This window comes from Myotis myotis, unplaced genomic scaffold (assembly GCF_014108235.1).
Source record: "Myotis myotis isolate mMyoMyo1 unplaced genomic scaffold, mMyoMyo1.p scaffold_m19_p_3, whole genome shotgun sequence".
Taxonomy (NCBI): Eukaryota; Metazoa; Chordata; class Mammalia; order Chiroptera; family Vespertilionidae; genus Myotis; species Myotis myotis.
In genome coordinates, this window is record NW_023416335.1 from 169166597 (window position 1) to 169189592 (window position 22996).

General features: G+C 39.1%; 1 protein-coding gene across 1 annotated transcript in view; it reads left to right on the forward strand.

The window, feature by feature from the left end:
• ADAMTS20 (ADAM metallopeptidase with thrombospondin type 1 motif 20) overlaps window positions 1–22996 on the forward strand; it is a 169909-nt gene that overhangs the window by 21424 nt on the left and 125489 nt on the right. Inside the window, exon 3 of the mRNA XM_036301604.1 lies at window positions 5246–5408. Within this exon, the coding sequence (XP_036157497.1) occupies window positions 5246–5408 (163 nt within the window). The remainder of the gene's footprint in view (window positions 1–5245; window positions 5409–22996) is intronic.

The window sequence follows — 22996 nt, forward strand, 5'->3', positions numbered from 1 at the left end:
GATTTCGAAGTTATTACCTTTAAGTAATTTTTAGATATTTAAAATTAGGAAATGGAAGTGAAACCCCCTTCACCAAAACTGGGCTTGTCATAGCATCTAGAATTCAGTCATTCATATTTATTTATAGATTGGTTCTTCACAGAAATATGCTTTTCTGTGTGAAAAATTGCAAGGTTTTAGATGCAGATAAATGTATACCTGTATGTCCTGAAGTGTGATGAGTGCTTTTTAATGTCAAGCATAGTGAGTGCAACCATAGCCTGCCTGTCTACCTGCTCCTACTGCATATCCGCTTATTGGCACAGCTTTCGCCTCACTGTTCTCTCTGTCACTTAAACCTGCCAAGATTTTCCCCATTACTGGGCCTTTCAGTCCCTGCTCCTTCTGTTTGGAATGTTCTCCCAGAGTTTTCCATGGCTACTTCCTCATTATTCTAGTCTCAGCCTCCTCACAGCACCCTCTATCATTGTTTCCTTGCCTTAATTTTTTTCTTTAAAAAATTTTTAAATTACATTTATTGGGGTGACCATCCTATCTAATAATAGAGAAACATGGTAATTAACCATAACTTTGCTACCCTTCCCATTGGCTAATCAGCGAGATATGCAAATTAACTGCCAACCAAGATGGTGTCTGGCAGCCAGGCAGCTGAAGCAAACAGGAGGCTTGCTTGCTCCAGTGAAGGAGGAAGCCAAGGTTCCCCACCTGCCACTGCCGGCCTCTGAGCTGCAGTCTAAGAAATAGTGTGGCAATTATAGAAGGTAAATAAACCCCAGAAACCTGCTTTCAGCCGTCAGAGCTGGAGCTAGCAGGACCGCAACAGTGTTACAATTATAGAACCCAAACAAACCCAGATACCTGCTTTCAGCAGCCGAGGTCTCAGATCTGGAGCTGAGCCTCAGAGCTAAAGCCGGCTCTCAGCTCCAGTGACAGCCACTGAAGGTAAATAAATCCCAGAATAAAAAACAAAAGAAAAAAAGGAGAGGTTGGGAGCTTCAGTCACCCGCCAGCCTGAAAACGGCCCTCAGCCCCTCACCCAGACTGGCCAGGCACCTCAGTGGGGATGCCCACCCTGAAGGGGGTGTGACCAGCTGCAAACAGCCATCATCCCCTCATCCAGGCTGGCCAGGCATCCCAGTGGGACCCCCACCCTGAAGGGTGTGTGACCAGCTGCAAATAGCCATCATCCCCTCATCCAGGCTGGCCAGGCACCCAAGCAGGACCCCCATCCTGATCCGGGACACCCTTCAGGGCAAACCAGCCAGCCCCCACCCATGCACCAGGCCTCTATCCTATATAATAAAAGGGTAATATGCAAACTGACCCTAACAGCAGAAGGACTGGGAATGACTGGTCACTATGACACACACTGACCACCAGGGGGCAGACGCTCAATGCAGGAGCTGCCCCCTCATGGTCAGGGCCCTCTCACATGGGAGGAGCTCTGTTTAGCCACAAGCCAGGCTGATGGCTGCCAGTACAGTGGTGGTGGTGGGAGCCTCTCCTGCCTCCTCAGCAGTGCTAAGGATGTCCGACTGCAGCTTAGGTCTGCTCCCTGCTGGCAAGTGGGCATCCCCCGAGGGCTGCTGGGCTGCCGGGCTGCCAGAGGGATGTCTGATTGCCATCTTAGGCCCAATCCCCTGGGGAGCGGGCCTAAGCCAGCAAGTGGTCATCCCCTGAGGGGTCCCAGACTGCGAGAGGGCACAGGCCAGGCTGAGGGATCCCCCTCTCCCCCTCAAGTGCACAAATTTTTGTGCACCGGGGCTCTAGTCTATATATATAAAAGCCTAAGCAACCAGCGACTGGCCAACTGGCCGGTAGCTATGATGTGCACTGACCACCAGGTGGCAGATGCTCAATGCAGGAGCAGAAACTACAGGCATGGAAACATGGAACAGACTGATGAATCTCAGAGGGAAAGGGGGAGGGAGGAGGGTGGAAAGAGATTAAACAAAGATCTTATATGAATACTAGAGACCCAGTGCATGGATTGATGCACCTGGTGGGGATCCCTTGGCCTGGCCTGTGCCCTCTTGCAATCTGGGACCCGTCAGGGGTTGTCAGAGAGCCAGTTTTGGCCCGATCCTCACAGGCCAGGCCAAGGGACCCCACTGGTGCACGAATCTGTGCACTGGGCTTCTAGTGGTTAATAAGATTATATAGGTTTCAAGTGTACAATTCTATGAAATATCATATGTATACTGCACTTTGGGCCCATCAACCAAAGTTAAATCTTCTTTGTCTCCACATAATTATTTTCTCCATTGCACCTGTTATCACCTGGCATGCTATATTTTTAATTATTTATGTTTTCCTATAGAAGTTTAAATTCTTGAAGGCAGAGATTTTTATCATGGTCACCTCTGCATATATAGCCTCTAGAACTGTACCAAGCACATAGTATAGTTGTTCTTTAAATATTTGTCAACTATTTTGCAGGGTTTATAAAAATTGGAATATGATAACTAGTCCAGTGTAATGGATTAAGGCATGAATTGTGGAGCCAGGCTATGTGGGTTCATATCTTGGTTCTGTCACTTACTGGAAAAAAGATGTAAGCAAGTTATGTAACCTCTGCTCTTAATTTATTTCACCTTTAAAGTGGGGATAATAACAGATTTTACCCCAAAGAGTTATTATTATCTGAAAATAGATGCAAAATGTGTATAAATAATGTCTTCTAGACATATTGGAGTTAACTATTATTATTATAAATGCCTTGATGATTTTTTTCTATTCATATAAACAATTAGAATGAATTATATTGATAGATGTCCAATATTAGATCATACTTACATTCTTATGATAAATTCCATCTCATGATGTATTATTCTTTCCATGTGTTGCTGAATTTTGTTTGCTAATACAATTTAGGACTTTTATCTTAATATTCACATATGACTTATCCTGTATGTTTTTTGTTTAATTTTGCTGCCGTCTTTATCATGTTTTGCTGTAAGTTTACACTAGCTTCATAAAATTAACTTGAATGTTTTATTTTTAAAACTAGAGGCCCAGTGCATGAAATTCATGCACGGGGAGGGGGTGGCGGGGTGGCGGTCCTTCAGCCCAGCCTGCACCCTCTCCAATCTGGAACCCCTTGGGGGATATCTGAATACCGGCAGTTGGACATCCCTCTCGCCATCTGGGACTGCTGGCTCCTAACTGCTTACTTGCCTGCCTGCCTGATTGCCCCTAACTGCCCTCCCCTGCCAGCCTGACTGCCCTTAATTGCCCTCCGCTGCCAGCCTGACCTCCCATAACTGCCCTCCCCTGCCAGCCTGATCGCCCCTAACCACCTCTACCTCGGCCCCCGCCACCATGGCTTTGTCCAGGAGGAAGGCAGGACGACTGGAAAATGTCCGGTTGACCTGGTCTAATTAGCGTATTACCCTTTTATTAGTGTAGATATTTTGGAACAGTTGAAATAACAGTGGAATGATCTGCTCTTTCAAGGTTTGGTGGAATTTCTCTGTGAAACCATTAAGACATGGAGGTTTCATGGTAAAACTCTGATAACGTTTTCTGTTGTTTGGTAGAAAAGGGGTCTGTTGAGATTTTTTAACATTTCTGGAGTTATGTTTGGTAAATTATGTTTTCCCAGGAAATTGTCTTTATCATAAACTCTTTCTCTCCCTGGTTTTCTGCTTCCCTTGGGCATTGGCATCTTGTAACTTTTTGTTCTAACTGTCCTCCCATCACTGTCACTGTCATTCAGGTTTGTTACCTCTCTTCTGGGCTATAGCCTCTGCCTTATAATTGCTAGTATTTTTTTTCTACCATATATAGCACTCCATGTTACTAGATTACATTGCATACCTTACAGTCTTACTTAGTCATTTAATATGTTATCCAATATCTGGTACACAGCCGGCATGAGAGGCATGTAGAAAAGAGTGCAGGCAAAGCTCTGCTCTCATGGAGTTTATATTTTAGTGGATAGTACCAGACAAGGAACAAATGAACATAAATAAAAATATACCCATTAGTGATAAGTGCTATGAAGAAAAATGAAACTGGATAAAAGAGCTAAAGTAGGAGTTTAGGTGTCATTTTATATCGGGTGATGAATGTTGAGTGGAGACATGTAGTGAGAGCCATCAGGGGAACATTGAGAGGCAGATGGTTTACTAAGTACAGAGGTGTTGAGGGGAGAATATACTTGTCATATTTGAGGAATAGCAGACACTAGGATGAGCCAAGGTGCAAGCGGGAGAAGTCAAAACTATTAGTCATCTGTGTACTTGGAGGGGCGGGTGGTGAAAAGGGGAGGACAGATCACACAGGACGTTGTAGATCACTGAAAGAACTTTGGATTTTACTGAGTGATATGAAAAGTCACGAGTGTTTTTTGTGTTCTCTTTTTAGAGTGACATGATATAGACTTAAGAGAAATTACTGTGACTCTTCTGTGGAGACGACTATAAAGGGCTATTGGTTTAGTTTGAGAAAGAGATCATGGATATAGTGGTAAAATTTGGGAGGAGTGGCTGGATTTCAGTTGTACTTTAAAGGTTCAGCATTCAGGATCTTGAAGGTGGAGTGAAGGTGGGATATGAAAGAAAGAGTCATCCTTGATATTTCGCTAAGGATTTTTGTCCTGGGCAATCTGAATAATAATGTTACCATTTACTGAAAAAGAGAGAGTTTTAGAAACAGCAGGTTTGAACCAGAAATCAAGAATTTGGCTTTGGACATGTAAAGGTTGTGAATGCTACTAATCTAAGTGGAGATATAAAAAAGTAAGTTGGATATTGAATTCTGAAATTCCGAAGGCAGGTTTTTGTGAAAACTTCAATGGCTCCCCATTGCTTACAAATTCAAATCTATTAGCATTACATTTAACATCTCTTTTTTCTGACCCCAACCTACCTTTACATCTTGTCTCATACTACTACTGTACGTAGACCAAGCCAGACAGGTTTCTTATTTCTAGAATGTGCTAGACATTTTTTTTTGCCATTTTGATGCTGCTGCCTGTGCCATTGTTTATGTCTGGAATACCTGTCATCTCAACTCAGCCCATTGGAATACTGTCCTGTGTTCATAACTTTATACATATGAGCTGAGAGAAAAAGGTGAGCCACAGAACGGAAACTTTATGTTCAGTTGATGACATTCAGTAAACAGACAGACTCCTGGCTGTCTTGCTTCTGTGTGTGTTAATTTTAACATATGGCACAATGTATTGTTTTCTCTTAGTGATGAAAAAAATAGTTAATTTTTATATTTTTTAAATTTTCAGATGGGAACATTTAAAGCACATGATGGTGAATATTTCTTAGAACCTGTAATGAAGGCAGATGGGAGTGAACATGACGATGATCACAACAAGCCACATCTTATATACAGACAGGAGTTAAAGAGGAACTATTTTCTGCATCCTCATAAGCCTTGTGACGTTTCAGGTAAACTATGAAGTAAAGGTATTTGGGTTAAATTATGATACTATTTAAATCTTTTTATAGTTTAGAGTTTTCATAGTTTCTTTAAATATTGAAGTATATGGCATTTTAAACACATTTTCTTGACCCATTAGAAATCATTTAATGTCTGTGTGCAACTTTGTTGTAGCAGAGTGAATTTAAATTCATAAAAGTATTTAGTATATGAGGTATGTAGCAACTGACCATATAAAGTTTTTACTTCAATGTGTTAGGTGAGTATGATTTAATTTTTCTAGCAGAATTTTAGATAGTTAAAAGTGAACTATCTAAAATTCTATAAGTAATAATCACATGTTCAATTTTGCAGGCTTTTAAGTTTATGTAAAGGAAATGTATATAGTTTTCTGTGACTTATCCATTTGCTCTGTGTGGTGACTGAGTTTCATCTACATCATTCATTTTCATTGCTGTACAGTACTTGATTCTATCACGACTCATATGTTCATTTTCCCGTTGAACTTTTGGATTGTTTGCAGTTTTTCATTATTATAAACAGTGTTGCTATGGTAGTCTTGTCCCCATCTCCTGAGTTTGAGAGTTTTGCAAAGTGGTTTTTATCAATTTATTTACACTTCAGCAATATACGCGAGAGTTAGGTTTTCATAATTTTTCCTCTAAAATTCACACTATTGAAGACTTCTAGTAAATTAGAACCCAGGAATCATAGATATCCTTAAAGTGTGAATCTGTTGCTGGTAAATTACTTATATGTTGCATAGGAGTCATTTTAAGAGTTGTGTCCACATATGAACATGAATCTTCACCATATTGTCTATCATTTTGTGAAGAATGGAGAAAGGCACCTGCGGTTATCATCAAAGTACAAAATCTAGACAAAAGAGTGGGATTAGAAAGGATTTATTTGAGGTTGTAGGTGTCCATAAACTATAGTTCCAAGCACTGAGATGCCATCTGTTTGGGAATATAATGACATGTAGGCCTTTGAAGGTTTTCCTGGGAGTGCACTTCTTAACCTTTGCTATAATAAGGGGGCCGTTTTGGAGTGGTTCTCACTGTGTCTCAGGCCGTGTTTTAAATCTATTGACATAATAGATGCCTTTCTTATGCTTTTAATATGAGCATAAGGGTTTCATTTTCATGGTTTCAAAGAAAACACAAATGGGCACAGCCTCACAATAGAGTTCTACAGAAGGCAGCATATGCTTGTTCTGATCTACCATTCAGGAGCAGCTTGTTTAACGAACTGTTTAGCTCCTTAAGAAGAAAACCACCAAGTAGACACTCTGAATGCATAAATGTTTCACCTAATGATATGCAGGGTTTTGCATTCACAGTCAGTGTTCATTATCAGAAATGGTTCAAGAGAGGCCAGGCTCTTTGGTTTAACAAATTTTTATACTAAAGATTTATTATAAAAACTACAAATAAAAAGCAAATAGAAAGCTATCAGATTTAGTTTTCTTTCATTCACAATATATTTTTCCACAACATTTATCTACTAAAATGTTAAAGGTAGTAACCTTCTTTTAGATTCTTAACTTGCCTCCATTTTTGGGCACAATTAACATACATATTTTTAATCACTAAAAAAGGCAGTCAATTAAGGGTCTAAGTAATTAGCTGCTAATCATCATTTTGTTCATAAAAATAGTTTTGAATGTATGTAGTAAAAATATTATTAAAGGCTTTTTCCCCCCTAGTTCACATGTCGGTCAGGAATACTTGCAGAATATATATATATTCCTTAGGCGAATTCTTCAAACAGGTAGGCTTAAAAATTAGCATATGAACCAAAAGAATTAAGTAGAAAAAGAAAAGTCATTTAAAAAATATTTCTATTGATGATTTAAAATTTTAAAAAATTTTTATTTATTGATTGGAGAGAGAGAGAAACATCAATTGTTGTTCCACTTATTCATGCATTCATTTGGTTACTTCTTGTATGTTCCCTGACTGGAGATCGAACCTGTAACCTTGGCATATCAGGAAAACGCTCTAATCAACTGAGCTACCTGGCCAGGGCTGATGGTTTTAATTTATTGTGACCCTAAAATTTTGTAACTTGTAATGGCTTCAGCTTTGATGAATTAGTTCAAATTATTTTCAACATCAGATTTCACATGTGCCGTGAGGCCATACTAGTTAATATTCGGTAGCCATATCTAATCATTGAGGATGATGCCAGGCTCCCAGGTAGACATCAGATGTGTTCTAAGTAATACCCAGTGGAAATGGTAACACACACACACAACCTAAAAAGTGAACAAAAATCCCGCACACACTAACAAAATTAAAACCAAGGGAAAGGGAGCCCTGAAAATACTGACCTTAACTTCTCTGTCTTTTTTTTTTTTTTTTTAATATATTTCATTGATTTTTTACAGAGAGGAAGGGGAGAGGGATAGAGAGCCAGAAACATCAACCAGCTGCCTCCTGCACGTTCCCCACTGGGGATGTGCCCGCAACCAAGGTACATGCCCTTGCTGGAATCGAACTCGGGACCCGTGAGTCTGCAGGCCGATGCTCTATCCACTGAGCCAAACCAGTTCTGGAAACTTCTCTGTCTTAATAAGCATAAGTAGTGGATGGTTAATGGATTTAATGTTTCCTATATAAATGTCAAGTTTATGGGTTTCTACCTTAAATACCTCACAGCTACAGGAACCAGGCTGTTATCAGAAATGAGTGAAGTGGGGTGTCATTAGGGCATCCAGGTAGCCACAGGTCAATGGAATGTGTATGCTTGCAAAAGTTGCATTGGGAATGTGGGATCAGTTTTACCAGAACTTTGAATTTTATAGAGAAGTTAAAAATGTGTGGGAGGGGGAAAGTTTGAAACGTGAGAGCTGAATTTGTCTTGTTAACTGCCAATTTGCAATCTCTTATTTAATGATTTCCAAAGTCCCTGACACTTAAAAACATTTTTTTTTTTTTTAATTGTGGGCAGAGGAAGAAGTGCCATCAATTAATCTAGAGACAGGATTATAAATATGACCATGACCATGGCCAATATTTTCAACTATTAACTTGTTACTGATGATTTTAAGAGTCAGCTCAAGCTTCTAAATACAAATAGACATGACTCTAGAGATTTCCCCCTTCTGCCCATCCTTTGTTAAACTACTCTCTCAAAGATCACTTATGACCTACTTGCCAAAAGCAATCTCTCATATTGTTACTTCATTTTAGGGAAATTTTCCCTTTTTTTTTTTTGGCTTATCTTATACACTTTGCTTCCAACTTTGCTGCTTTTCTTTCTTACTATTTCTCCCATTTCTCTTCCCAGTTGTTGTTACTGCTTTCCTATCTTCTAAGAATTTTTAAAATGTTATTGGCCACTATTTTACACCATTTTTATATAGAGTCTACATGATTTATTTATTTTTATTTCCCTAATTTAACTACTAATTTCAATGCTACATATTTTTTAAATGATTTAACTTCAGCTTGTTTTAAGATTAGACCTCAGGTCTACAACTGTCTGATTCTCATGTTTCTTGGATGTCCCAGTGGCACCTAGAGTTAATACATCTAATCTGAAGCTATTGTCTCTCTTCACCTACCTTTTCGTCCATGCCCCTAAAAAGAAGCCTTTCTTCTTTTTGTGTCCAAATATCTGTCTAAATTAAGCACTTGCTATAGTGGTCACTTAAGTAGTGTTAATTTTTTGAAAAAATTCCTACTCTATTAACTAAAGAAGACTGATTTAGATTTGAATAACAAATTTGCCTCAACTACTCAGGTCTACACTTTTTGCTTCATTTGTTAGCTAGAGGCCTGGTGCACGAATTTGTGCACCAGTGGTGTCCCGTGGCCTGGCCTGTGGGATCGGGCCGAAACTGGCTCTCCAACATCCCCTGAGGGGTCCCAGATTGTGAGAGGGTGCAGGCCAGGCCAAGGGAGAGGGTGCAGGCCAGGCCCACTGTTGCACCATCAGGGCCAGGGAGGGATGCGGGAGGTTGGCCAGTCAGGGAGGGACTGCGGGAGGGCTCCAGGACATTTCGGGCCCATCTTGCTCAGTCCTGATAGGCTGGACCCCAGCAGCAAGCTAACCTATCAGAGCATCTGCCCCCTGGTGGTCTGTGCACATCATAGCAAGCGGTTGAGAGGCCTTAGCATATCATTAACATATTGTGCTTTGATTGGTTGAACGACCGACCATTTGGCTGGACACTTAGCATATTAGGCTTTTATTATATAGGATTAGTATTCTAAAGTTCATAAGTAGTTTATTTTCTTAAGGAGCTATTTTTCAGTCTTATTGTATTAGTAATGATCTTAAGTTAAATTTTGTCCCAAACTAAAGAAAAATCTTAAATTTTCTTAAGATTTGATCTATTAAGGTTTTGAGATTGTGAATCTTCTGGTATTAGAACTACCTCATAGCCCTCTGGCTGGTTTGGTTCAGTGGATAAAGCATCATTCCTTGGACTGAAGGGTCTTGAGTTTGATTCCCGGTCAAGGACACATACCTCAGTTGCAGGCTTGAGCCCCGGCCCTTGCTATGTCTCTCTCACATCGATGTTTATCTAAAATAACCAAAATAACAACAAAAAAAGCCTCATATATGTTATGAAAAACTCTATACTTCTCAAAGCACTCTTCATATTCATAGCTCATTTATCCCTATACTAAGTCTTTGAGATACAATCATCCTCAAATTACAGATGTTTTCTGTGAGCGGAAGAAACCCAGAGATGGTGTGACAGTTGTTTGTTCCATGCATACAGGTTTATCTTATTAGCTGACCTATTTTGCCAGTTGTACTGTTTGACATGATAATGAAATGGTATAGTATGTAATAATGCACCCCAAAGAGAAAAATCAATCTTTTCTATATGTTCCTTACTTTGTGTTGTCATTCTATCATTGGCAAGCCTTAGCTTTGAAGTCCTATTTTATTTATGGTTATATTAGGGTCCCTCGGCCTGGCCTGTGGGGATCAGTAGACCTCCGTGCCGCCACAGCCAGGCCTTAACCCACCAGCTCGGGCTCCAGCCAGCTGTTCACATTGACCGCATGGCACGAAGTAGTGCGTGAAACGGCAGGCAGTGAGGGAGGAGCCTGAGCCCGAGCTGGGCGCTGCTTCTGCTCATCCTGGCACCTCTATACCTGCCACTACAGGGGGAGTGTCTGCAGGAGAGGCTCGTGCCCCTGCAGCTGCACTTGCCAACTGTGAGCCCAGTGTCTGGCACCTGTCTGTCAGCTGAGTGGCGCTCCCTCTGCAGGAGCTCACTGACCACCAGGGGGCAGCTCCTGCGTTGAGTGTGTGCCCCCTGGTGGTCAGTGCATGTCATAGCTACCGGCCAGTCAGCCTGCCTCTGGTTGCTTAGGCTTTTATATATATAGATTATCTAGTTCTATTTATAATGAGGTTGATGACTCCTACATTGGGAGACTGGGCCAATGAGAAAGCGAACCAAAATGCAGGAACCAAAAGTATGTTTATCCAATCAGGTGCATTTAAAAAATACATAACATGGAAGGTATGTTGCCTTACATTTTAGGTGTGGTAACAACATTCCTTTCTAGGAGGAGGGCCTGTCTACTCTGAAGAATTAATGTTTTTAAAAATCTTTATACTAGGATTGTATTTTTTCAAACTACATCATTAAATTGGAGAGTGTTTCGTGGGTAGAAATAATGATTCATTCTTTTTAAGTTTTTTAGGCAAGTTTTTTAATATCTCTGTGCTAGATTGGAGCTGAATAGGAGAGAATTATGAATCTGGAAGAATAGGAGACGCTATACCATAGTTATAACCCCTAAATGAAGAATAAGCTATGTGTCTGAATACAGTGGTGTCAAACCACTGTCATATTTGTTCCAATTTGTCTCTCACTATAGAATTAGAACTCATTTGTTGCTGGGAATTTTTTTTTTTTATGTGCATGTCAACTTGTTCTGGTTCATGTATTTATCAAGTCTGCTTTTGAGGTGGGCCTAGGCCGACTTCCAGGAGGCAGGCGACACTGTTGGGATCGTGCTGGCAGCCCTGGTTTGTCGGTGGCTGGCCCGGTGCCTGGCCGTTCTCCGGAGATTGGACCTACAGGATTACTGAGAGAGGGAGTGGCTGCATTGAGCTGGTGGGTCGCCAGGACGGGTCCATCAGCTGGCAGTGCTCCTGCTGTGGGAGTGCACTGACCACCAGGAAGCAGCTTCTGTGTTGAGAGTCTGCCCCCTGGTGGTCAGTGTGTGCATAGCAACTGGTCATTTGGTTGTTTAGGCTTTTAAATATATAGATTGCATTTTTAAATTATTACTTCTACATACAGATGCAGGGATTTTTCTTATATTGAACTTATGTTCAACTTTGCTCACATATTTTAATAGTTTATCTGTTGATACTTCTGAATTTTGTATGTGAACATCATGTAGACAGTTATTTTTTCCCTTCCAATCTTTCAATCTTTTATTTATTTTTCTTTATTGCACTGGCTAAGATTTCTAAAACAACAGTGAATGAAAATGGCAATAGTGAAAATTCTTACCTCATCACGAATTTTAAAAGAAAAGCTTTCAACCTTTTCTGATATGAACAATGTCTGTTGGTTTTTCTTAGGTGCCCTTTAGATGATTAAGGAAGTTCCCCTAAATTGCTGGGTTAATAATTGTTATTATGAATGGATATGGAATTTTATCAAAACCCTTTTCCTCTGCATATACTGAGGCGAACATGTATTTTTTCCCTTTGTTCAGCCAATTGATTTTCACATGGCAAGTCCACCTTTGGTTCTCACTATTTGTATATCAATGTTTATGAATGAATTTGGTTTAAATATTTCCCTGGTTGTATAGGAAAAGAGCAAAGAAAATTATTGCCTATTGGAAGAGACTGATTAAAATAATGGGCCAGAGTATATGGGCTGCATAAAGATGTTATTTTTTATTTTATACACTCGATAGTCTTTTAGATTTACTCATCAGGTAAAGGACAGAAGTGAAAAATAACTCAATATATTTATGGGGAGCAATAAAATGTGAAACTTTCTATCTAAGGTATTAGATCATTAATCAGCCTTATAGCACTTTTTACAGTTTTCCTCTGGCTGGTCTAGCAAACACAACTTAATTGCAAATGCTTAGTGAAGTAAATGTTAATCTCTGGCTCCCTCCTGCTTAACCATGTGATGCTTTCCTCCTGAAGAGGAAGCAAAGATTTTAATTATTTGCAATTAGAATCTGATTCAGTATTGCAGCATTCAAAAGCAGCCCTATTTAAAGACATGGAGACAGACTGGGCTGCTCTCACAATGAGTACACATGCCAAGGAAAACTGCACAAGGATGATGATGGTCCATATTCCTCACTTGGGGAACATCATTGCTGCGGGAGTGAGAGTCGGGCCCATTGCCAGGTCAGGTGACAGACACACTATTTCATGGGGAGAACATCCAGGCCTCTGGATCTCCCCCGAGCAGGCTGCTTCTTTGGGCTTTTCTTCCTTGGAAGAGAGCCAGACCTCTGAAGGGGAAAACTCCCTCAGCCTGACCTGTGAGTCTGTAGTCCGCAACTTCTTTTGTATAGACACAAATGTGCCTGGATGTTAGATGAACATGGTATAAAATTGACAAACACGTTTGTTTAAAAGGTGGTGTTTTATTCTGTGATGTAGTAGCATAAAATCAAATAACAAAATGTCCACTTGAAAATAAGAGTTCAATCTATCACTGATCTTAGAGTTTTATCCCCCCCCACTTTTGTCAAAAACTAAAAAATAGTGGCCTTAATAAAAGCTGACAAAAGCAATGTGGACAAAAACTGATTATAAGTGCTACTAAGATAACATAGTATTTTTATTTTTAACATTTTATATTCATTTAGCGAGAGCTTGTAATTAGAACTAAGCTTTTCAATGTTAAATTTATTTTGGAAAATACCTTTTATTTTTTAAAATCTTTTAATCAATTATTAATAGTTAGAAGAGTATTTCACATGAGAATTCTATTTTCAGTCAAAAGCTGTTTTAGGAATTGCAGAGCCCGGAGGAGTCAATTATAATGGCTGGAGTGACATTAGAATAAAGAGTGAGTTAGGTCTAAGCTTAGATTACATTTTAGATTTTTATGAGTTATAACTTAGCTTTAAAAATATTCAATATAAATAACAGAAGTTATCGTTAATAACATAATAGCAAATGCTCATTCTGATTTCAACAAGTTACTTCATGTGGAAAAATAGTCTTATACCAAAACTTGAATTGATAAAGCAAATAGAGAGATTATAATACTTGTAAATTCCCACTTCAAACTGACTTTGCATTTTGAGGGTGCTTAGTACTTAAAAGGACCCTCAAAGCATTTTGGGAATGATTCCACATACATGAGGCAGATTGTCAGATAATGTGGAAACTCTTCTAGCCCAGGAGCAACCTTGTGAAAGTCTGGAGAACAAAGGTTTATATTTTCTGTTAAATCATAGTAAGTGGATATATTCTAGAAATGGACTGCCCTGAAGGCTCATCGAAATCTCTCTATATAAAACCCTAAGCGATCAGTTAACTGACCAGTCGACCATTTGGTTGCTATGAAGTGTACTGACCACCAGGGGGAAGATGCTCAATGCAGGAGCTGCCCCCAGGTGGTCAGTGCGCTCCCACAGAGGGAATGCCGCTCACTTGACTGACAGGCGCCAGATGCTGGGCTCACAGCTGGCGAGTGCAGCGAGCCCGGGATGAGCAGGAGCGGTGCAGGGCCTGGCTCGGGCTCCTCCCCGGTTGCCTGCTGCTTCATACACTACTACATCCCTCAGGGGATGTCGGACTACCAGTTTTGGCTAGATTCCTGCAGGCTAGGATCAGGCCAAAACCGGCAGTCCGACCTGAGGGGTCCCGGATTGCAAGAGGGCGCAGGCCAGGCTGAGGGATCCCACCAGTGCACGAATCCGTGCACTGGGTCTTTAGTAACAAGATAAGATAGGTTGGTAGAGTCTTGTACTGTTGTCATTTTTAATAACATTATACAATATTCTAACTTCAGCCACACACACTTGCAAAATAAGCTCACTAGAAGTGCTAAGCATGAATTCTGAATAACTGATTTTTCTTTAAAGAATGAATTTACCTCATAAGATTTTCAAACATCTTTTCAAGAAGTACTAGAGTGGGAGTTTGGAGTATCACATTGTTATATGTACAATTGTCCATCTAAAGCATCCTAACTTTTATTATTTGGCTAGTTTGTCTTAGTCTCATTTTGCTTAGAATTTCTAACAGAGGATGGGATTTGAAGATGTGGAAAGCACTTTGCAAAGTGCAAAGGGATACACAGTTCCCCTTCCATACTCTTCCAGTGGAGAGGTTGGTAAGCCAAAAGCTGGAAAGAGACAGCTACTGAATATTCCTTCTCACCTAAGAAAGAAATGTTAAAAGTTTTGAGTTTATTAATGAATGTGTGCTTATTTTCAACTCATGATCTGAGCAAGAATACTTGATTCAGCTTATTAGGCAAATCTATCTTACATATCTTTAGAGCAATCCCCATGGGTTGGATTCTTGAGAATGTGGAAGAAAGGGTATTTACTCTGTAATACTTGACCAGTGTGCTCTTTGCCCTTTTAGCACACTTTGCAAAAGGAACTAGAATTTCTTATTGGATGTAGGATTAATGGGAGTAATTTGGGAGGTTTCCAGTGCCCTTTTTTTTCTTTTTCTTTTAAGGCCATTAGAGTGATAAGACAGTAGCAGATTTTTCTCAAGTCTGTGCATCGTAGAGCTAAATGTATTTATATCCATGGACAACAGTGTGGTGATTGCCGGGGGGAGGTGATTGAGGGAGATGGAGGAGGATATGGGGGTGGGAAATAGTGATGGATGGAGACTTGACTTGGGGTGGTGAACAAACAATACAGTGTATAAATGATGTGTCGTAGAGTTGTGCACCTGAAACCCGTATAATTTTGTAACCAGTGTCATCCCAATTTTTTTAAAAAAGGGGGAGAAAAATAGAAAAAATGTGCAAGGGCAAAAAATAAATGGGTTTATATGCAAATCTTGACTCAGCTCTATATTTCTGTAATGCAAGGAGAACTAGACCCATATTTTCATGAATATGAGTAGCTAGTTCCTCTTTTAGTTTTGGAGGCGGCAGCATTTTCCATTATGATCCTGCTTACTAAATTCTTCACATTCTACATGTATTACCACAGATGACCTTTAGAAGAGTCATGCAAAGTGGGATTCAGATGTAATAACTGAGATTGAGGAAATCTGAATTCATTTCTTTGTTATGCCACTTAGTTGGTGGCTGATGAAATTTCATGTAACCAGTGTCACGTCTATTTCAAAATCTGCACTGTAATAGTGACTGATTCAGGGATGCAATAAAGACTAATGATGTAATGATTCTTTTATGTTGTTTCAAGTTTCAACTGACCACAGGCAAGTCCACAGTCTTCCGCACAATTGGTAGCAGTAGGTGCAGTTCTAATTATTTACTTGTAAATGTCTTTAACATGAAGCATTTTATAAGCTCTGTGCCACAATTCTGTAAGAGAGGACTATAGATTTTCAGAAGTTTTGTCATAGAATACTGTTGTTTTAAAAACTTAATAGGTTCCAAATTATATTTTACTAGAGGCCCGGTGCATGAAAATTCATGCACTGGAGGGGGGGGGTCCCTCAGCCCGGCCTCCCCCTCTCACAGTCCTGGAGCCCTCAGGGATGGGAGGTGACCGGCGATCAGGGGAAGGCGACGCCCCCATCACACCTCTGCTGCTGCCACTGCCAGCAGCGCAGTCCTCAGCTGGCCCTGGTTACCTGCGCCTCGGGTGGCCCTGGGTGGCTGGGCAGCCGATATCCGAGGCTTGCCTGTGCCTGGGGGTGGGCCCGGCCTTGCCGCACGCCTGCTGTGCTGGTGGGGCTGAGGGGACTGGCCGCCGCCATCTTGTGGCTGTGGGCGCTGCCATCTTTGCGATGGTGTGAGGGTCAATTAGCATATTCCCTCTTTATTAGATAAGATTATGTGACCATGGGCAGTTTTTTAACCTTCCTGTTCCTTCATCTTTGAGTACAAGATGAAGATAATAGTATCTACCTTATAGAGTTGTTAATAGTAAAGGAGATAACTTAAATGAAGTGTACCAGTACTTGGTACATAGCAAGCACTCATTAAGTACTGTGTTTGTTATTGGCAATAGTAGTATTAGTAACAAAATTCAATGTGGCAACATAGGGCTTATAATAAACACAAAAAACAGTTTAAATCATAAGAAAACATAAGTTAGATTTCACAGTATATCTGATATGATTGTTCTTTATTTCAAAGCACACCCAGTTCTTTGAGTTGGGAGTCTTGTTGGGCACTTAACAAGTGGTTTGAAATGTTGATAATATAGAACAGGGGTGTGGAATATCTGGTCCATGGGCTGTATAAGGCCTGAAAAATCATTTGGTCTAGCATGGCCAAAGCATTAAGGGTGAGTTAATTAAATGTTTGACCAAATATAGCAGGCAAATTTTTAAGTCGATAATTTTGTATGGCCCACAAATGATGATATAAATATCTAAGTGGCCCTTGGCAGAGAAAAGTTTCCCCACCCCTGGTCTAGAATATGCTTCATTTGATTTAATGCCCTCATGATTAGAATGGTGGTTACATGCTATTGGCCAGGAATAAAATCTGCTCATCTGATCAAATGCAGAGTGTTAGTATCAATTCTGGCCTCTGTACAGAAACCAGATGCAAAATTAGAGTGAATTTCCTATTTGAGATCAGGAAAATCCAAGGCAACTTCTTCATCTTTGGATTGCTGTGGTTGTACATTACAATTAGTATTATACTTACCTTGAAGTTCTGGTCTGATAAACCTTCCTTTGCCTTGTTCCTCAGTATATTCCTTTCTTTCATCTTCCTTCCTTCCTTTTTCCCATCTCCCAACTTTTCATCATCCTTTCTTTCTTCCTCTTAATCCTTTTTGCTCCTTTTCATGAACATGTATTGAGCACTTACTAGGGCAGAACACATTGTCCAACAGTGCTCTCAGTCTTTAGAGGGTTTATAGCTTGATGGTAGTGGTGGTGATGAGCATGTTTAGTGGTGAGCTGGTGGTGATCAGGGGTTTGAACTTCATCTTATGGGCAATGAGAATCCATGGACATGAAGGTGAGATAAAAGATTTATTCTTAAAAATGAATCTTTTCTGGACATAAATGTAGGATGAACAGGAGGGATAAGAGATTGAAGATGGTGAGACTATTTGGGAGACTTCATGTCTAATTTTGCATTCATGGTCCTAATAATAGGTGAAAAAGACCTGAATGAATTTAGAGGCAAGGGCATTGTTGACAACAGGTGCAATACTAGGGATGTTTTGAAGGAGAAATGGAAAAACTTGGTGACCATATACAAAGGCTAAAGAAGAACCCCATGGTAGTATACAGTGTAGTATGAGTTATAGATATTAGGAGATTATTGCTCATAGTTGTAGAAATTAGGGAAACTGGGAATAGAAGAAGAAAATGATAGATTGTGTTCTGTCATTTTTGAGTATGAGGTGCTGGTAGGATTTTTAAGTGGAATTATGGGTTTCTAATTATATTCTGTAATATTTTTTTTTCTGACAAAGCAGGGATTCCCTTTTTATATTTTCTCCCATCTATAAAGTAGATATGTTGATGATAATTTCTTCCCATGATGGTGAGAAATGAATGAAGGGATGCAGGAGAAAACTGTTTAATAGTTACCTACATCTAAAACAAGTAACCAGTTATGTTAGGTATTCATATTCTCATTAAGTCCCTAAGCCATAAGCACAGAGATAGTTAGATTTATATTGTGTTAAGTTCTAATGTCGATTCTAGCCCAGTTCCAGGCCACTGGCAGAGAATTAAGGCCACCTTTAGAGTACCACTCTGTGACAGAATACAATTAAGAGCCTCATTTCATGCATTGTAATTTTCAAAGTTGGCACAGGATCCTATTGTAGCTTAAAGAAATTTGTTCAAGCATGCCAATCAGATTCTTGGTCTAGGAGAGTGGCTGATAGCTGTTTCATGTTAATGGTATGGTATGCTAGACGCGTGTTCATCCAAGAGCCCATCGGCAATGAGACAAGGAGATCATGCCAGAATGTAAATCAACATACTGCCCTCATTATCAAGAAAGTCTTGCTATGGAAGGATTGTCAACTGAACTTAACGGTACATTGAGTAAATCACTTTTGAACAGCATATGTAGAGGAGTACAAATTCCCAAAACTAAGATGATCAGAATGTCCAATTTCTTTTTTTTCTGAAATAAATGCAGAGGTATTTTTAAATTCTATTGAATGACTTATATTACAGCATTTTCCCCCCTAAGGTGTGGGACATTTAAGTAGAATTACATGTTTCTAATTACATTATTGTTTAACAATTTTTAGTAGTTTATATTCTTATGGATTATTGACTTTTAACAATCTCCTTGCATTTCAGAATACAGTATACTATAATAAGGACTATATTCACTGATTATTGTTGTTGCCTGATATTCATGATTTGTTTTGGTCTAAATTAGTTTTGGTTTATTTGACACTTGTTATTAATAAATGACAAAAAATCATTTTAGCATTTGACTTGATGGAACATAAATAGACAACCATTGCATACAGATGATGTCATTGAATTGTCAAATGAGCTTTGAATATGCTCATTTATTTAGGGTATTTGGAAAGGTCACTTCAGCATTTGTTACTCTGCTTAAGTATAAACATAAAAAAGGTAATGAGATTAATGTGTAGCTTGTAAAATAGTTATAGATTCTGTTTTAAAAATATTATAATTAAAAATTACAGTAATAAAACAAGTTCATTGCAATGATTTAAAGGGCCCTGAAAAAAAAGTTTGATAGTTGTTGTTTTTTAAAAATCCTCACTCTAGGATGTTTTTCATTGATTCTAGAGAGAGAAGATGATGTGAGAGTGGGGGGGGGGGGGGAGAGAGAGAGAGAGAGAGAGAGAGAGAGAGAGAGAGAGAGAGAGAGAGAGAGAGACACCTGGGAAATGAATCTGTAACCTGTGTATCTGACTGGGAATTGAACCCGAGACCCTTCAGTGCATGAGACAGTGCTTCAACCAACTGAGCCACACCAGCCAGGGCAATAGTTTGATAGTTTTACCATCCCCTCTTCAGTTACAGCTGTCTAATACAGCCAAAAACCTTTGAGGTGTGTGCTTCCTTAACTTTTTGGCTCATTATAGAAAATGTTATAAATATATGTTTGTATATTTTATGAAAATTTTTACAAAAATAGGAACATACTATATATATTGCTTACATTCTTAATTTAAAAACATCATGGATATCCTTCCTTATCAAAATGTACAGACCTAATTTATTTTTAATTTTAGGTTTTAAACTACATAAAATACGTTGTATTTATTTTTACCACTTTTTTACACATTAGAGTGACAAGAGTCATACTGTTTTGTGTTGAAGTATGAAATTAGTTTTCTTCTAAATGTAATTAAACAAAGAGTTGTATAGCATATTCTTATTTCATTTGCCATAGAGATTAAACTCTTGAGATCTGTATGGTTAACATTGTAATTGTTGTTAAATTATGGTTCTTTCATTTTTCCTTTTAACTTTCATCATCAAACTGTCTTTTCATGGCTAAGACCACTGACTCTGGAGCAAGACCCCCAGGGTGTGAATCCCAAATGTGCTACTTATTAGTTAATATATAGTTGGATTTTTTCAGCCCAATTCTATAAAACTTTTGTTTTTTTGGAAGGCAAACTTACGCCATTCACCTTCATTAAAAAAAATGATTCCGTTTATTTCAGCTCCATTAATGATCAATTGTGTTTTGTGAGTTCCTTCATTTCTGTATGTTGTAGATTGCTCATCTATAAAATGGAATTAACAATAGTACTGATGTTATACAAATGAGTGAATGTAAGTAAGTTTACCAGAAATGTAGTTGGCTTACAGTAAGCAGTATGTGTTGGGTGTTATTTATATTAATGATGCCCTAAGTTTATTTCCTTTTTCCCTATTTCTTTACTTTTGCTGATTTTTTTTTTTAAATCATCCTCTCCCACCCCCTTAAAATGGGAAGATCTACTGGGTATTTCTGTATTTCTTTGGTAATATGCTTATTTTGAGTTATAAAGGGTGTCCCAAAATTCACGCAAGAAGTAATTTTGATAGACAACACAGGTTTATAATTAAAAATTGTAAATTTCTTATTGATTCATAAAGTATACAGTATAGGGTTATGTATGGAATAGCATATCAGGTAAACTAGATTATCATTTTGCGATAGCGAGCACCATTAACTGTTATTGCCTGAGCAGCCGCATTTTTGAAGAATGGTCCCATGATGTCTCCAGCCCAAAATCCGCACCAAACAGTGACACGTTGTGGATGCATTTGTTTCTCAACAATGACTCGTGGATTTTCTGAACTCCAAATGCGACAATTTTGTTGATTAACCAGGCCATCAAGATGCAAATGAGCCTCATCGAAATTCGGCCACATTTATGCAAAACGGCCATAGAAAATTTCAACAAAAGAATGTGTATGTGCCAGCAAAGCTGTGGAGGCCATTTACCTGATATGCTATTCCATACATAACCCTAGACTGTATACTTTATGAATCAATAAGAAATTTACAATTTTTAATTATAAACCTGTGTTGTCTATCAAAATTACTTCTTGTGTGAATTTTGGGACACCCTTTATATGCACACTTATAATTATTACAATTTAAAAGTAAACAATAACTATATCTCTTTTGCGTGACTAGACTATGTGGCCTATGTTCTCTCCTCCCCCACTGACATTTTTCAAAGTGAATATGCTAATTTTCATTGTTACCAGTAGTGTATGAGAAGTTCAAGTGCCCTCATTATATTATCATGCCTTGTTTTTGTCAATATTTTTTAATTTTAGCAATTTAAGTGGGTATATAATCATATTTTACTGTTTTAATTTACATTTTTCTGAATATCAGTACTTTTTTGCATTATTTTATATATTTATTGCCTTTAAATTTTATCTTTTCTGAAGTATTCAAGTCTTATTTTTTATTTTCTTACTGATTTGTAATTATTATATAATCTGTACATACACTCTTTGTTGTTTTTATATATTTTACAAATACCTTCTCCTACTCCAATAATGGTGTTTTTTGTTGAACACAAATTTGGTCTTAATTTAGTGAAATGAATAGTCTTTATAGTTTGTGTTTGTTGTGTCCTAAGGAATCCTTTTCTTTTCTTTTAAACAAAGATCATGAAGATATTCTGTTACACCTTCTTCTAAAAACCTCATGAAACAAGTTTTGTAATGTTTAATTCTTTTAAAGAGTATTTGAAAGAATACTGCTTTTTAAATGTTTAGAGGTATTTGGTGAAGCACTTTGAGATAGGATTTTTTTTAGGAATAATTGATTAGGGTTCAGTTTTTTAAAAAGCTGTGTATGTATTTAAGCTTTCTAATTCTTCTTTTAAAAATCCTCACCCAAGGATATGCTTTCTTGATCTTAGAGAAAATAATGGACGGGGCGGAAAAGGGAATGGGGTTAAGTTCCCTTCCTGAAAATGCTGAGATTTGTATTCATACTGCTGAGATCTTCTCCAGGGTCCAATAATTGGTCATGGATGTTTTAGTGGTTAAATCACCTCAGGAGAAAAGGATGGTAGAACTAAGTTTTAGGACTACACACTTCATTTGCCAAATTTCTAGTCTCCCACTGAGATATATTTTTAAATCCAAGAGCAAAGTAATACTAAAAGGCAGGGTGATTTTAGGAATTAGAAAAAGAGGTTCAACTGTGGAAACAATGTTTAAGAACTTTAGTTTCTTTCTTACAACCATAGGATTCCTGCTTTAAAATAAACAAATTATTTCTATATGAAAATACCTAATCTAATAAAAGACAAACCTGCAAATTGACCATACCTTCGCTACGCCTTAAGCCACACCCACCAGCCAATCAGAGCGACTATATGCAAATTAACTCAAGCAATATGGCGGCCGGCAGCCACGGAGCTGGAGCGAGCAGGAGGCTTGGTTGCCCCAGTGATGGAGGAAGCCAAGCTTCCCACCTGCCGCGGCCGGCTCTGAGCTCCACGGAAGGCAACAAAGTTTCAATTATAGAAGGTAAATAAATTTTAGAATTAAAAAAGAAAAAGAAAAAAGGAGAGGCTGGAAGCTTCCATCGCTGGGGGGCTTGGCCAGCCTGAAAACAGCCCTCAGCTCCTCACCCCGACTGGCCAGGCACCCCAGTAGGGACCCCTCACCCTAAAGGGGTGTGGCCAGCCTGAAAACAGCTATCAGTCTCTCACCCAGGCTGGCCAAACCTCCATAGGGTGAGGGTCCCCACTGCAGGGGGTGGGGTCTTGACCAGCCTGCAAACAGCCATCAGCCCCTCACCCAGGCTGGCCAGGCACCCCAGTGGGGACCCCCACCCTGAAGGGGATGTGACCAGCCTGCAAACACCCATAAGCCCCTCACCCAGGCTGGCCAGGCACCCCAGCGGGACCACCACCCATGCACCATGCCTCTATCCTATCTAATAAAAGAGAAACATGGTAATTATCGTACGACCGCTACCCTTCCCATTGGCTAATCAGGGCGATATGCAAATTAACTGCCAGCCAAG